The 17,683-nt window shown below is 43.3% G+C and overlaps 1 protein-coding gene across 1 annotated transcript in view; it reads right to left on the minus strand.

Annotated features, from left to right (window-relative positions):
• CA5B (carbonic anhydrase VB, mitochondrial) overlaps positions 1-17,683 on the minus strand; it is a 48,640-nt gene that overhangs the window by 9,948 nt on the left and 21,009 nt on the right. The window contains exons 5-6 of the mRNA XM_006835688.1: positions 9,578-9,775; positions 1,056-1,174 (exon numbers count right to left, since the gene is read on the minus strand). Coding sequence (XP_006835751.1) covers positions 1,056-1,174; positions 9,578-9,775 — 317 coding nt within the window. The remainder of the gene's footprint in view (positions 1-1,055; positions 1,175-9,577; positions 9,776-17,683) is intronic.

Here is a 17,683-nt window from a genome sequence, read left to right on the forward strand (position 1 = left end):
GAGTAGAAAGCCTCATCTTTCTCCCGCGGAGCGGCTGGTAGTTTCGAACCGCTGACCTTAAGGTTCGCAGCCCGATTCGTAGCCACTATGCTACCAGATTCCTTTAGTGAGGCTTAAAACAAAAAAACAACCCCACTGCTGTCCTAGTGATCCTGCAGGGCAGACCCGAGCTGCCCCACAGGGTTTCCAACACTGTCATCGTTACAGAAGCAGACTGCTGCCACTTTCTCCTGTCGACCTTTCAGTTTGCACCTGAGTGCTTGAGCATTGTCCTACCAGGACTCCTTCTGTCAAGATTTGTTGTTGTTGTTGTTGTTAAGTGCTCTCAAGTTGGTTCTGACTCATAGGGACCCTGCATAGGGTTTCCGAGGAGCAGGTGGTGAGTTTGAACCACTGACCTTGCAGTTCAAACTGAACTTTTGGTCCAACAATGCTTAGCCTCTGGCGCCACAGCAGGACTACACCTTAGGAGGATTCTCTTCAGTCTTATAGGGTTGCTATGAATTAGAATAAGGAGCTCTGATAACGTAGTGGTTACGAACTGGGCTGCTAACCTCAGGGTCAGCAGTTCTAAATTACCAGCTATTTCGCGGGAGAAAGATGAGGCTTTCTGCTCCCGTAAAGATTTACAGCCTCGGAAATCCTGTACAGGGTTGCTATGAGTCGGAACCGACTCTACAGCACAGAATAACAACAACATGCATTAGAATGGACTCAGTGGCACCCAATACACAACAAGCTGAGTGGCAGTAACTTGAAAAACGCAATCAGTGTCACTGAATTATACACGGAGAAATGGCTGAACTGGCATCTAAATTAATCAATAAAAGAGGAGTGGTCAGGAGGAACCGCCTGGTTTTTACTGATAAGTAATTTCTTAGAACTGAATCCTGGTGTGGCACTGGTGGTTCAAACCTACTAGCCACTCCTAAAAAACCCTATACAGGGTTGCTATGAGTTGGAACCAACTTAACAGCACTTAAAAACAACATTAACGAGCCTTAGAACCACCCCATTCCTGCAAAGTTGCCACTGTCCCAAAGAGGACGACCTACCTCGGCTGGGTAGCATTTGCTGTCCACCGTGTGCTCAGAGCCCCAGGTGTCGATGGCTCCCCAGTGAAAATGGAACTGCTTCAAGCGGTAGTTGTGTTCCAGGGGTCCTCCACTGATCACTGAAATGACATGACTGGCAATTCAGGGGCGGTCACTCCAGCTGTGGCCTATAGGAGACAGGCTGAATCTCTCTCTAAATGGATGAGTATTTATAAAGTGGATTTCCATGCAATTAACACCTGGTGTGGACTTTTAGTGTGATGCTGGAGGATCAGCACTGGACTTCAAATCACAAGGTCAGCAGTTCAAACCCACTAGCTGCTCCTTGGAAACTCTATACAGGGTCGCTATGAGTCAGAGCTGACTCGATGGCACTTAGGCACTTAACAACAACAACAATACATGGTGTAAGGTTTATGGGTGAGGCCCGTATCACGAATGACAGCAAGATTTAATGACCCCAAGCTACATGTGAGGGCCACTGAGTTCTCCAACATTCTACATTAAAGTATGCAATCAAATACAAATGTCTCTCAGCATGTTTATCCAATGCAACCTCTTAAAAATGGAAATACGGGGACAAACGATGCTCCCTCTCTTTTTAATACACTGATACTTCACTTGGTGGTTTTTGAAGATCACTAGTGTTTCTTGCCCTTTGAGTGAAATGGAATAGGGAACTTGCTAGTCAAAATGCTCACCCATCTCTCTTCGGATGGTGTGAACAATGTGAGGTGCTCTAATTTCCACAGCAGCCTGCATTGTGGTGAATGAGAAATAGCCCCCTCCTTTTTTTTGGACTTGATTTTTCTAGGCCTGCTGGCATCAATACATGACAGGCCAAAGATTTAGAGAGTTTTAAAGTCGTCCTTCCTCTGGCTTTGGTGAATTTTTCTGTTTGACATTTTGGCTTATCGTTTGTTTTTTCCATCTCACCAGACCCTGGTGGCATCAGCCTATATTATCACCAGACCAACACTAGAACATGAAAATCATTCATTTGACTGTCTTAATTACCTTCAGAGTGCACTGCGTCATTAGTTCAATTTTCTGTACACAGATGATCCAACCAATGCAGTGACTTTAGAGACCAAAACACATTGGCTGCAAGAGCTTGCTATGTACTTTTTCGCATCTGAAAACATTTTATATAATTTCCTCTTTAAACAATACAGAAACAAAAAAGAAGAAGAAGAAGGGATTGTGAAAACACCAACCACCATTTCCCTTCAGGGGCAGGGGAGGTGTGGAGAACAATAGCACGTGACTCAGCATCTCAATACAGTGAAAGGACTGTACTTATGTGTTGAAACAAAAATAAAAAGGCATTTTTCAAAATGCTTCTTTTGCTACCCAGGTCCATATTGAAAGTATGATTTTGGCAAAGAGTCGATCTACCTGTTGAAGAAAACTGAAGCTTGGGTTCCAAGTGACGTGATCAGGGAGTGGCTGGCTGGCTTTTCCCTCCCAGCCCTCAGCCTAGCACTGAGGCCTCACCAGGTGTCTCCTCCAGGGACAGTGAAGACAGGCAAGGCCAGAAGATGAAGTGGGGGTAGCAGGTAGGGGTAGAAGAAGTCGGGGGAGCAGGTAGGGGTAGAGTTGGTCTACGGGGGGAATGGAAGTTGGGGGGCGTTTTCATTCACCCACACAGTGTTGGTTCTACATGATACTAACCAAAATTTGTAATCAGCTGCCAATATTTGAAGCTGGGCAATTTCACGTAAAAATTCAGATTCCCAACTGGACTTGACAAGGAGCCGATCTGGCCATGTTGGCGGCACAGACCTCCTGAGTGTCAGCTGCCCTTGTCAGTTCTTTGTGGTCTCCCATTGCCTGGCTCCTTAAACCTTCCCAGCCTCACTCCCTGGTCTGTAGGTACACCTCTATCTGTGATCCCCAGGAGATAAGAGACTAGAGGCCCGGACCTCTGATGCTCACACCTGCTGGCGGGGAAAACCATTAAGCTCCTACTAGGTGCGAGGCCCTTGCCCATAGCTCTGGTAGCGAAGTGGTTACAGACTTGGGCTGCTAACCTCAAGGTCAGCAGTTCAAAACTACCAGCTGTTCTGTGGGAGAAAGATGAGGCTTTCTGCTCCCATAAAGATTTACAGTCTTGGAAACCCTATACAGGTTCACTTTGAGTCAGAACTGACTCCACGGCACACCACCATGTAATGGGCACTCTACCCCTATTTATTGTCCACAGTGGAAATGGGAAACAGGGAGGTATTCTACTGCATATTATGGTTAAGAGCTCATTCTCAATTTGATTTCAGTGGCTGTGGATCATTAGCCATGTGTGCTGGCAGCTTCTAAGAAGGCACCCATCACCTCTCCCGCCTCCTGATAGTCACACACTGGTGTAATCCTGTCCCAATGGAGGGCTGGACCCAGTGGGTGAACGTGGTGGCATGTCAGTTCCCAGAGTATGTGGCTTCTATCTTGCCTGCTCTATCTTGCTCTCCACAACTTCTCACTCTGATGAAGCTAGTTGCCATGTTATGAGCTGCCTTGTGGAGAGGCCCACGTGGCACAAACTAAGGGGCAGTCTCTGGCCAAAAGCCAGGAAAGAAACAGAACCCCAAAAGAAACTGAATCCTGCCACCCACCAGCCCTACAAGTGAGCTTGGAGGCAGATCCATCTCCAGTCGAGCCTTGAGATGAAATCCCAACTCCAGCTGACATCTTTTAAAGACAAAAACAAAAAACTCAATGAACAGTCTTGTCACTTTCATCATATGAATTTCATGAAACAGGATATCCAAAGAAAGAAATTTTTAAAAAAGGGCTGTTGTTGTTAAGCGATGTCAAGTCAGTTGTAGCTCATAGCAGCCCTGTATAGGGTTTCTGAGGAGTGGCTAGTGATTAACAGGACAGACTTGGCAGAATTTGAGTAAGCACCTGGTTCCAGAGTTCTACAAGGCTACAATCATCAAGGGGAGGCCATGGACACAGCAGGTCAGGTCCACTGCTGGGAAGTCATCCCTTCAGATGTACCATTTACTATCAACAAAGACAGAAGAGTGGAGCACAGTTTCCCAGCGAAGGCTCATGGTCTTGGGGCAGACAAGTTGCTCCCAAGTCCATCAGATCTAAGGCCAAGTGTATATCTGAGGCACTTAGTAGCACTTCAAGGAACTCTGGTGGCTCAGTGGTTCAATCGCTTGGCACTAACCAAATTCTGACAGTTCAAACTCACTAGTCTCTGTAAAGATTATAACTTGGGAAACTTGGTATGCCAGTTCTCCTCTGTCTTAATGAATCAACTCATGTTGATTCCATGAGTAGGAATGAACATGACAGCGGTGTTTGTTTTTTGTGTTTGGTCGCATTTCAATGAAGCCCACAGATTGGAGACCTGGCTTGGTGTACGTTTGTTTCACTCTGATCACAGTCCTATGAGAAAGACTCTATCTAAGCCAGAGGGCCCAGATTCTGTGTCCAGAATCTCCTCCTCTGAGCATGTCTGGCAAGCCATCTGCAAGTTGGCCCTGCCTGCCTCTGGGGGTGCCCCTCTGCCACTTTCACCTTGGACTTTACCTGTAGTTAACACCAGACACAAGCATCATACCTCCACGTCCGCATGCACCAAGAAGCCTTCTCCAGGTCCCATGTGCACACCTCCACGCTCTGTGTTAGTGCCATGCCTCCAGAGGTCCTCCTCCCCACTACACTCTAAGGCCCTAAAGGCAGGAGCCATCTCTAGCCCTCTTTCTACTGTGGGCACCATGCCAGACACTTGGTGGATCCTCAATGAAATTAGGTCCTAAGGAAATCAACTGTTGGTTAAATGGACTGTCACTGGTAACCTCAGCAAGGCTGAGGAAAAGGGTGAGGCAGGATCGGGGAGATGGGGACTTACTGCTATCAAAGAAGCCAGGGATGAAGGGAGTGAACCAGACAGAAAGAGCAGCTATAAGATATAGTCAATAAATAGGAACCAAACCAAACCCATGGCTGTTGAGTCAATTCTGGCTCATAGTGACCTTATAGGAGTAGAACTGCCCCTGGAGAGTTTGTAAGGCTATCATTTTTACAGAAACTGACTACGGCATCTTTCTCCCACTAAGCAGCTGGCCGACTGAAACTGCTAACCTTTTGGGGTTAGTAGCCAAGTGCTTAACCATGGCAGGCCTCCTTCCAAGAAATACAGATTGATCTATTGGAGGTGGTTGCTCTTTTGTCCCTTGTATGTTCTTAGATGAAAAAGGGTAAACGTGTATAAATCAGGTAACAAATGTAAAACACCTGGCATGGAGTGTGGCATTTAGTTAGTAATCTGGGTCATTTACATTACTTTCTTCTTTGGCTTTTGGGGATGGGGTGGAGGAGCTGGGAGTGGAGGAGCTAGGAGAAGGGTGATGAAGAGAATGGTACCCTGGAGACAACAGGAGTCTTTCTGGAGTGATGGGAATGTTCTAAAATGGAACAGCAAGGTAAGCTCACTAACAGGCACTGACTTGCTAGAAACGAAAAGTAAATGCAGGACCCAAATTAGGGAAGGGAACTCCAGATGCTTCTGGAAGCAGTCTTCCAAAGTTCTCTGGCAGTACCTAAAATTAAAACAAGGAAGTCATGGGATTCACACCACCTTCTCTGTAAGAGTAATTTCACAGCCGGTGGCATTTTTACAGGGATCATCCCGGGACTTGGCCCATGGAAAATCTAGTGCCTTTTTCCATGTGGTGCTGTAGGATAAGCACTGGACTACAGGGTCGGTTTGAACTGCAAGGTCAGTGGTTCAAAGCCATCAGTCACTCCTCTGAAACCCTTTTCAGGGTCTCTATGAGAGAACAGACTCAATGGCACATGCACAACAACACATGCACTAAAGGGGCCCTGGTTGTGCTCTGGTTAAAGCACTTGGTTCCTAAGTGAAACCCATTAGCTGCTCTTCGGGTGAAAGGTGAGGCAGTCTGCCCTCATAAAAGGACAGCCTTGGAATCAACTTGATGGCAACGAGGTTGGTTTTGGTTGCCCCACGCACTCATTAAAAATACTGATTTAATAGTCTGTGTCCTAGGACCGTCGACCAGCAGAGGGCAGTGCTATGTATGAGAGGATCAGATACCTGCTCTTAACAATCCTTTTAATTCTGGGAGGTCAGTCCAGATGGTGCCTCTTTCATTTCTGATTTTAGCAAGTTGAAGTCTTCTTATTTTTGTCCCCCTTGGTCCACCTAGCTAAAGGTCTATCAATTCTGGTGATTTTCTCAAAGGTACCCACTTTTGATTTCACTGATTTCTGATTATGCAGGCGTTGGCCTTTGTTCTTTTTTTCTAGCTTCTTAATGTGGAAAGCTAGGTTATTGATTTGAGACATTTCCTCTTTTGGAACACCGGCATTTTCATCTATAAGTATCCCTCTAAGTCCTAGTTTTTTGTAAAGGACACCGGAGGAGCTTTTCCTAGTTGTTGTTTTTTGTAAATCTTACCTTGACATTTATAACACTGACATTTGTTAGATCCTTCCTTGTCTAGAAGTGGTCCTTGTCTTTCTGAATTTCTAGGATGCCTTTCTTTTCTCTGTTTTCTCTGAATGTTTTCTTTAGCTTTTATGTTCACTCACTCTTGTCCTCTTGAAATGCTATTGGTTAATTGGCAACAGCCTGGAGAAACAGCAGAGAAAGAATAAGCAGGAAATAGAAGGCAGTCACTGAAATGTGGTAAAAGAGAGAGAAAGTTAGGTGCTTGTTAGAGAATGATATTTTCAAGAAAATAAGTACTAAAGCATGATGAACAGGGGTTACTGGTCTTGGTCCTTCCTAATAAAGCAACTGGGTAATTAACAATACCTCTTCTCCATCTTTTATTGCTTCGTATTGTCAAGAAAGTATGAAAGTGCCCACCGAAGCAAGGAAGATCAACTCATAGTGACCCTGTATAGGGTTTCCAAAGAGTGGCTGGCGTGTATGAACCACCAACCTTGAGGTTCGCAGTCCAGTGTTTATCCTACAGCACCACATTAGGATTCCATCTAAGGAGCTAGTAGGAGCAACTGCAGGTCACTTGTTTTCCATGAGATCTTGGCAATGTAAATGGGAGCATAAGAATGCTCAGCTCTAGTGTTCACAGGAGTAAGAAATGACTAGAAAATGAAGCCAACAGGTATTTGTCCTGAATGATCTTGGGGTTAACTCACTTGGCTAAGAAGCCATTAAGCAACCCTCTAAAACGTCAAGCTCAATGAGCCCATAGGTTGGCAACAGACAGTGACTGAACAGACTCTTGCCCCGGGTACTAGATTCTCAGGAAAAAGGAAAGAAGGTGGCCAGGGACCAAGCTGGGGATGAGGCTGGAGACGATAGCTGTGCATTCAGAAAGAGACTATGAGAGTTGGTGCTCTGTAGATCAGATCGGCCTGTTAGTTCATTTGAGGCAGGAATAGTGGCAGTGTGCTAAAGGGGTCAAGTAGAGCTCCCCCAATTGTAAGATGGTTGTCTGGGACACAGGATGGTTTGCTGTTGGGAAGAATTTTGGGAGCCTATGAGTCAGAATGGACTCAACAGCAGTAGGTTTCTAGAGAATGCCATATTGAGGGCCTCCAACATAGGGTTTGGAGAAGTTCAGAAATATGTCAATGAATCTGGGAGCTAGCTAATAAGAGCTCAGTTTTTAGAGCCATGTCATGCTCCGGAGGAGACAGGGGGAATGGTGGGCATTGAAGACACTTCCAGCCTTAAGAACAGACCAGAAACTTCCACAATAACAGCAGAGAAGTACTGGGTTTTTCTCCATAGTTTCTGCACAGCTTCCTCACTAGTTCGGTTCCTAAGCATGTGTGCATTATTTACATGGGCACATTATACACAGAAAAACTATGGTATGTCAGAGGGAAGTGAATATGAAGGAAATTTCATCCATTAGAGTCGTCGTCTATTGGCAATTGGGTCAGAGGACCAGCCTCTCCCTATTAGAGTGTCGCTAGAAAGGACGGCAGAGCTGGGAATTCTAGATCCAGGATAAACACAGGAATGAGCACTCCAATTCCATCCTTTATGCTAGATTTTTTATTTTATTCTTCATCACTTTTATAGATTCATTTCCTCATATTCATAAAAGAAAACATTTCTTTTAGACCATGGTTTTTCCACCTCAGCGCTATCGACATTCCAGGCTGAAGAACTCTTCGTTAAAGCCATTCTGTGGATTGCAGTATATAAACACTAGCAGCATCCCTGACAATTGACCCTCGAAATACCAGGAGGACTCTCTGCTCTCCTGTTATGACAACCCAAACTGCCTAGCGATGTTTCCAAGTGGCTAGGTGGGAGAAGAGGGGAGGGAGGTTGGTGAAAACTGTCACTGGTTGAGAAGCATTACTTTAGAAAGACAATTTCAAATAATAATTATTTCAGACTTATGAGGACTATTTGACACTATCAAATTCAGTAAAACAAGCAAATAGAAAACAAACAAAAAGAAACCAGCATAGTTAATCATATTCTGTCTTCAATAAACATCAACATTTTCCATGAAATTCTGAAATCATTTAGAGCTGTGTAGGAGCTCTGGTAGCGTAGTGGTTACGAATCGGGCTGCGAACCTTAAGGTCAGCGGTTCGAAACTACCAGCCGCTCCGCGGGAGAAAGATAAGGCTTTCTACTCCTGTAAAGATTTACACCCTTGGAAACCCTGTACAGGGTCGCTATGGGTCGGAATCGACTCGACGGCACTTAACAACAACAGGTTGAAAGAATGAAAAAATTCAAAAGTGATCTGATATGTGAATTTGAACATCTCTTCTAAACTGTGTTTCTTTGAAAACAGATAACTTCATTTATTTAACAAACGGAAGAGTTCATGAGTTTCCATTATTCTAAAATACAGTGAAGCCTGTGGGAGCTGAAACTCAGCAGGCCTGCCTTGTTTTTCCAGGTCTCGCGAGATTTCTGCCCTTGACAGGGAGCAGTCTTAACCACTTTTCTATCACTCATTTGAGTGGGAAACATTCGAGTTTTCCTTCTCTAGCAGTTTCCCACTTTAGATGGGTTCTGGCTCTTTCAGGTTTTATCATAGAATTAGTTGTAATTATGTTGTTAAAGCCTATAACCATAAGACACATGATTGTGCTATTTCACTCCATTTCAAACGCACTATAATCTGACCGGTTACAACTGATTAAATGGTATTACTATTTGATAGAGGGGTTACTTGTAAAGTCAGCAACATGCTCAACACGCGTACACATTTTTGGCAAAGCTTTAATCTCACACTTTATTTATTAGACAGTGAGTGCTAGAATCTATATATAGAAATGCAGGCATTCATTAATTTGTTATTTAATTAATTTAATACTACTATTAATCATTAATGATATTATTTGACTTTTCATTAATTATTAAAATACAGCCTAGCCTAGTAGAAGGAAGTGTGCATAAAACTAGAAAGGACTTTTTTGTACATTCGAAAAGAAAGTTAAGTAGGTTGCATGCTCTTGCTAACAAATGAAGTTAATAACACTACAGAGGTGACCTAATGTGTCCTTTAACTCCAATCTGAACCCCCAGAACTGGCTCTCACCTGATTGGTCTGTAGAATCTTCAAATTCCACGAGGAAAGAGTAGCCGTTATTCCAGACGTGAAGGCAGGTAGTTGGATCATAAGAGATGGTGAGAGGTTTTAGACAAGGATCATAAACACTGTCCCTCCACCGGATATTGATGGGGGACTGCCGATCACCCCCAGGAACCAGGTCCACACTCTCCCAGAGAGGATGTACTAGGAGAAAGTAGACTGGGGGTTATTCTCAAGAACATCCACTGTTGAGTACCAGCCCCCCAGCACACTATCATAGAGTCCATTCCAATGAAGAGTAACTCAGTGTTGTTGTCCCACCACTCATCTGTCAGTCTGTCGTACTGTGGTGGCTTGTGAGTTGTTGTGATTCTGAAAGCTATGCCATCAGTATTTTAAATACCAGCAGGGTCACCCATGGTGGACAGCTTTCAGATGAGCTTTCAGACGAAAGGAATGACGAACTACTTTAGAATATTTAGTCACTGAAAACCTTATGAACAGCAGAGAAACACTGTTTAGATATAGTGCCAGAAAATGAGCCCCTCAGGTTGGAAGGCACTCAAAATGCGACTGGGGAAGAGCTGCCTCCTCAGAGTAGAGTTGACCGTGATGATGCAAATGGAGTAAAGCCTGTGGGAGAAAGGCCCGCAGGACCTTCATTTGCTGATGGGGCACAACTCAAAATGAAGAGAAACAGCTGTAAACATGCATTGAAAATTGGAACATGGAATGTACGAAGTATGAATCTGGAAAAATTGGAAGTTGTCAAAAATGGAATGGAATGCATAAACATCGATATCTTAGGCATTAGTGAGCTGAAATGGACTGGTATTGGCCATTTTGAATATGATGACCATATGGTTTACTATGCTGGGGGCGGGGGGGAGATGACAAATTGAAGAGGAATGGTATTGTATTCATTGTCAAAAAGAACATACCCAGATCAGTCATGAGTCTGTGATAGGATAATATCCATGTGCCTACAGGGAAGCCCAGTTAATACCACTATTCAAATGTATGCACCAAACACTAAAGCCAGTGAGGATGAAATAGAAGGATTCTTACCAACTTCTTCAACCTGAAATTGATCAAACATGCAATCAAGATGTATTGATCATTACTGGTGACTGTGCAAAGGTAGGGAGAAAAGAGGAAGGATCACTAGTTGGAAAATATGGCCTTGGTGATAGAAATGATGCTAGAGATTGTATGATAGAATTCTGCAAAATCAATCATTTGTTCATTTCAAATACCTTCTTTAGACAGCATAAGAGATGACTCTATACATGGACCTCATCAAATGGAATACATAGAAATCAAATTGACTACATCTGCAGAAAGACGATGGAAAAGCTCCATATCATCAGTCAAAATAAGGCCAGGGGCAGACTGTGGAACAGACCATCAATTACTCATATGCAAATTCAAACTGAAGCTGAAGAAAATGAAAACAAGTCCACGAGAGCCAAAATATGACCCTGAATATATCCCACCTGAATTTAGAGATCATCTGAAGAACAGATTTGATACATTAAACACTAAAGACCAAAGACCAGAAGAGTTGTGGATGACATCAAGACCATCATACATGAAGAAAGCAAAAAGTCATTAAGAAGACAAGAAAGAAGGAAAAGGTCAAAATGGATGTCAGAAGAGACACTGAACCTTGCTCTGCAGCGTAGAGATGCTAAAGCAAATGGAAGAAATGAGGAGGTCCAAGAGCTGAACAGAAAATTTCAAAGATCAGCTTGAGAAGATAAAGCCATATACTACAACAAAATGTGCAAAGATCTGGAGTCAGACAATCAAAAAAGAAGAACACGCTCAGCATTTCTCAAGCTGGGGGAACTGAAGAAAAAATTCAGGCCTCAATTTTCGTTATTGAAAGATTCTCTGGGCAAATTATTGAATGATGCAGAAAGCATCAAGGGAAGATCGAAGGAATACACAGAGTCACTGTACCAAAAGGAAATGGTTACTGTTCAACCATTGCAAGATGTAGCATATGATCCAGAGCCAATGATCGTGAAGGAGGAAGTCCAAGATGTATTGAAGGAATTGGCAAAGAACAAGGCACCAGGAATTGATGGAATCAAAATTGAAATCTTTCAAGAAAGTGAGGCGGCACAGGAGGCACTCACTCATCTCTGCCAAGAAATTAGGAAGACAGTTATCTGGCCGACTGATTGGAAGAGATCCGTATTTGTGCCCATTCCAAAGAGAGGTGAACCAACGGAATGCAGAAATCATCGGACAATCTCTTTGATATCCCATGCGAGTAAAGTTTTACTAAAGGTAATACAGAAACAGCTGCAAGCATATATTGACAGAGAACTTCCAGAGGTTCAAGCAGGATTTAGAAGAGGCCATGGAACTAGGGATATCATTGCTGATGTCCAATGGATCTTGGCTGAAAGCAGAGAATATCAGAAAGATATTTACCTGTGCTTTATTGACTACACAAAGGCTTTCGATTGTGTAGATCATGACAAGCTATGGACAACATTGCGAAGTATGAGTATTCCAGAACACTTAATTATGCTCATGAGGAATCTGTACCTGGACCAAGAGGCAGTTGTTCGAACGCTGAATGGTTTAAAATTAAGCAAGGTATGTGATAGGGTTGTATTCTTTCACCATACTTATTCAACCTGTATGCTGAACAAATCATCCGAGAAGCTGGGTTCTATGAAGAAAACCGTGGCATCAGGATTGAAGGAAGACTCATTAACAACCTGCGATATGCAGATGATGCAAGTGACCCTACATTACGGAGTATAACTGCTTGTCTGGGTTTCTGAATCTAAATCTTTACAATGCAGACAGGTTCCTCTTTCTCCAGTAGAGCAGCTGGTAGGTTTGAACTACCGACCTTTCAGTTAACATTCCATCGCCTAACCCACAGTGCCACTCGGGCTCCTTATTGAGTAACACACAGAAAGCAATTCCATTTGTGGAGAGCTTGATGAGGCACAGAGGAACTCTGTGTTTTAGAAAGTCAACATTCAATGAGGAATCCTATGCATGTTGTTGACTAACTAGTAGAAGTAAAGGCTTACATCTCCTGCCCCCTCTAAAAGGCTTAGCCCATGTAAGTGCAATGTTAAGTTTCCCCTTGGATGTCAGCAACCTTGGAGGATGAAGCGAAGCAGTCATCTTGGAAATCTGGGTAGGGTATAAACTTGGGCAAAGCTTCGTCAGGACTCCTGGTGTGGCGTTCCTTGGAAACCCTAAACAGGGTGGCTCTGAGTCAGAACCGATGAGAGGGCACTTAACAACAACCAAGTCCCTCAGTTCTCCGCTTGCCAGGCAAGCAGCTCGTTGTTGTGCCTAGGTGCCATTGAGTCAGCTCTGACTCATAGCGACCTCTGGATAACAAAATGAATGTTGCCTGGTCCGACACCATCCTCAATCATTGCTAGGTTTGAGTCCATTGTTACCATATGTCAATCTGTATTACATACTAAGGAGTATGCACACACACACACACACACACACACAGCCTGTTCCCACAGGCACTGCTGCCACCACTGACACCAGTTTTCTCCACTGTCCAGCATAGGGTCTTTGTCTAGGGCACATAGGTAATCAACACCAGAGGTGGATCTATAGACCCATCTATCTATGCGTGATGACTAGAACCCATACTTGTGGGGTTGTCCAATTCTCTGCCATGTAGAAGCCACACACATAGGTAGAGTTGAGTGTGAGGATTTGAGAAAGTGACAAGGTAAGTGCCACCCAGTCAGTTCTGTGGACATCATAAGGGACCATTGTCTTCCTTCAGTTGTTGCCTACAATTCTTGTATTTTGGGGGAAAGGGCTCCCACAATATTGATTACTGAATCCGCCCCCAGGAGTGCCTAGCAAGTTTTTCTCAACCAAAGGTGCTTTTGCCACTCAGGGGACGTTTGGCAATGCCTGGTGACAGTTTTGGTTGTCACAACGAAGGGAAGATGCTACTGACCTCTAGTGGGCAGAGGCCAAGGTTGTAACTAAACATCCTACAAGGCACAGGACAACTTTCTACCAAAAAGAGCTATCTATCTTACTCAGAAGGAGCTCTGGTAGCGTAGTGGTTACGAATCAGGCTGTGAACCTCAAGGTCAGCAGTTCAAAACTACCAGCTATTCCGCAGGAGAAAGATGAGGCTTTCTGTTCCCGTAAAGATTTACAGCCTCAGAAACCCTATACAGGATCACTATGAGTAAGAACCGACTCCACAGCACATAACAACAACAACAACAACAACAACATCTAACTCAGGATGTCAAATAGTGCTGTGCTGGCGAAATCCTGGCACAGAGCTAAAATCTAGACGCTAACGCAACGTTTTTTGTTTTTTTTTCCCCTTCACAAAACATAGAACTCTCCTAATTCTGGAGTGATTGGAACTCAATGTTTTTCTTTCTTTCTCCCAGTATGACAAAACTTGTTTCTTAGAAAAGGTCAAGAACTTTCTGTTTCAGAAACCTAAACCAGATAATGAATTTCAACTGGTACATTACTTTCATATTTTAATGTCATTGATTAGAATGCAAATTTCCTGAGGGCAGAGCCATATCTTTCTTGTTTTTTGCTGCCCTGAGCTCTGGTAGTGTAGTGGTTACGAATTGGGCTGCGAACCACAAGGTCAGCAGTTCAAAACTACCATCTGTTCCGCGGGTGAAAGATGAGGCTTTCTGCTCCTGTAAAGATTTCCAGCCTCGGAAACCCTGAGCAGGGTCGCTATGAGTCAGAACTGACTCCACAGCACATAACAACAAGAAGTGACTTATTCAATATATATTTTTAATTTGTTCATTATCTGATTGCAATTGCTGAGAGAAAAACTATTTTCCCACAAACTGGTTTAGATTCTTAAACTTCTAGAAAGCCCTGGTGTGGCACTGTAGGATAAGCACTTGACTGGTAACTACAAGGTCAACAGTTCAAATCCACCAGTTGCTCTTTGAAAACCCTATACAGGGTCACTATGCATCAGAACTGACTATCGGCACTTAACAACAGAAAGTTCTAGAACGGTGCCGATTCAGCTTTAAAGTTGCATGCCACAGGCCTCTCCCCTCCTAAATGCTCAGAATATTCCTGATACTTTGAACCAATTCACGAGGGTCTCTGGCGAATACCAAAAGGAAGAAGTGAGCCAGGATTCCCTGTCGCGCAGGAAACGAACAGACTTACCTCTCAGGCCCATCCATGAAGATGAGATGCGGAACCTTTTCAGTCAACTGCTCCTTCAGGGACTATAATGCTACCATGAATATATGCCTTCAGCTCTACCAATTCGGCCTCCTTCCCCACTTCCACCTGCTCCTTGTGGAATCCAGACCATCAACCAGTGGCCCTGGTCACTGTCCCCTTAGTAAGGCCAGCTGTCTGACAAGGGCTTGTTTGTTTTTATAAATTCTGACTTTGGATCTCCATCTCCTCACTGTCTCCTCTAGTTTAACAAAATAGAGATGAAAAGGATTTTCTGTGTGTCCCTGGGTGGCGCAAATGGTTAAGCACTTGATCGCTAACCAATCGGTTAGCAATTCAAGCTCACTCAAAAGGCGCCTCGAAAAACAGACGTGGAGATGTATTTCTGAAAGGTCACAGACTTGAAATCTCTAGAGAGGATAGTTCTACCCTGCTCACATGGGGCTGCCAAGAATTTCCATCAACTTGATGGCAACTAATAACTTTTGTTCAACCCTCCTCTGCTCCTTCAGTTTAAAAGAGGTTGAAAATTCTTTCTTCATAGCATATTTCAAAATAAGATGATTAAGTGGTCTGAAAACAGAGCTTGTGTCTTAAAAAGGTTTTTCTTTTATACAGACAATGAAATAAATATCATAATTATATCAGTGGTAGTGTAGTGATTACGAATCGAGCTGCTAACCTCGAGGTCGGCAGTTTGAAATTACCAGCTGTTCTGCAGGAGAAAGATGAGGATTTCTGCTCCCGTAAAGATTTACAGCCTCGAAAACCCTGTGCAGGGTCACTGTGAGTCGGAACTAACTCCACGGTAGTTAACAACAATAACATAGTTTAAGTGGGAGTCCCCACATTGCAATCAGTTAAAGCTGTATCAGAAAGGCTGCTAACAAAAAGATTGGAGGTTCGAGTCCACCTTGAAGCATCTCAAAGAAAGGCCTGATGACTTACTTCTGAAAAACCAGCAGTTGAAAACTCTATGGTCATGGAGAGAGGGAGCAGCTGAGGATTCTAGATTCAAGGGAAGAGAGGGACTAAGAGCTGGCGGCCAGGAGGCTGACTTGCAGAATGCGCCCTTTGGTGGTGTAAGTTATTATATATGCCTGAGTGTTTAAAAAAAAGAGCTAAAGTGAATAGAGAGAAATACTGTTAACTGATGATACATGGAGGGGATTATAATCCTTGTAATGAAACAAGATGTATGATTTGTTGAATGTAAAACCGATGATCTGTCCTGTAAACTTTCACTCAATCCACAACAAAAACATTAAAAAAAGAAACGAAAACTCTATGGTGTCAATTTCTCCATCAGTCTGGATATTGAGGGAAAAGAATTACAATGTCTTCCAATGTTTTCATGACACCCACTTGCTCTGTCTGCTCACGGGCCTCTGCCAAAACCAGGCCATGAACTTTTCCAGCAACCTCCAGGACTCAATTGGTACCAGGCATGGAGGAGGCACTAAATGCTTATTTTACTGATAGAGAAAACCAAACAAGACCTTTCTTCATGCTGATTGTATCTCCATACAGGCAAGCAGGATTAACCTGGAACACCTCCTGGGGTAACAGAACCGTCCCTGCCCAGTTCTCTCTGGTATTTCAAACTTCTACAACTGCACAAGGCCAGTTCCAGCCCTTTCCATGACAGTCCCCCTGAAACAAGGGCACTGAGAATTGGGGGGACTGAAAAGGTTTTAGCTTAGCCCAAAGTAAATTAAAACCTGAATAGCAATGTCAAAGCAGCAGCTATAATTAAAATTTAACTCTCTCCTTAGCTACATTCCATAATTAATGATCCCTTTTCAATCTCCAAGAGGCAGTCCTTCGAACAGAACAAGGGGATACTGAATGGTTTAAAATCAGAAAAGGTGTGTGTCAGGGTTGTATTATTTTACCATATTTATTCAATCTGTATGCTGAGCAAATAATCCAAGAAGCTGGATTATATGAAGAAGACCATGGCATCAGGATTGGAGGAAGACTAGAGAACTTGCGATATGCAAGTGATAGAACCTTGCTTGCTGAAAGTGAAGAGGACTTAAAATACTTACTGATGAAGATCAAAGACTGCAGCCTTCTGTATGAGTTGCATCTCAATGTAAAGGAAACAAAAATCCTCACTACTGGACAAAGAAATAACATGATAAATAGAGAAAAGACTGAAGTTATCAAGGACTTCTTTTTGCTTGGAACCACTATCAACAGTCATGAAAGGAACAGTCAAGAAATCAAATGATGTATTGTTTTAGGCAGATCTGCTGCACAAGACCTCTTTAAAGTATTCAAGAACAAAGATGTCAGTTTGTGGACTAAAGTGTGCCTGACTCAAATGAAGAGGACTTAAAATATTTACTGATGAAGATCAAAGAGCACAGCCTTCAGTATGGATTACATCTCAATATAAATAAAACAAAAATCCTCACCACTGGACCAATAAACAACATTCTTATCAACGGAGAAAAGAATGAAATTGTCAAGGACTTCATTCTTCTTGGATCAACTATCAACACTCACGGAAGCAGCAGTCAAGAAATCAAAGGACAGATTGCATTAGGCAAATCTGCTGCACAAGACCTTTTTAAAGTTTTGAAGAGCAAAGATGACAGCTTGAGGACTAAGGTGCACCTGACCCAAGTCATTGTATTTTCAATAACCTCATATGGATGCGCAAGCTGGACAGCAAATAAGTAAGACCGTAGAAAAAATGATGCTTTTGAGTTATGGTGTTGGAGGAGAATACTGAAAATGCCATGGGCTGCTGAAAGAACCAACAGATTTATGTTGGAGGAAGTGCAGCCAGAGTGCTTCTTGGAGGCCAAGATGGCCAAACTTCATCTCTCATACTTCGGACATATTGTCGCTGGAGAAGGATATCATGTTTGGTAAGGTGGAGGGTCAGAGAAAAAG

The sequence above is a fragment of the Chrysochloris asiatica genome, unplaced genomic scaffold (genome assembly GCF_000296735.1).
Source record: "Chrysochloris asiatica unplaced genomic scaffold, ChrAsi1.0 scaffold00018, whole genome shotgun sequence".
Lineage (NCBI taxonomy): Eukaryota > Metazoa > Chordata > Mammalia > Afrosoricida > Chrysochloridae > Chrysochloris > Chrysochloris asiatica.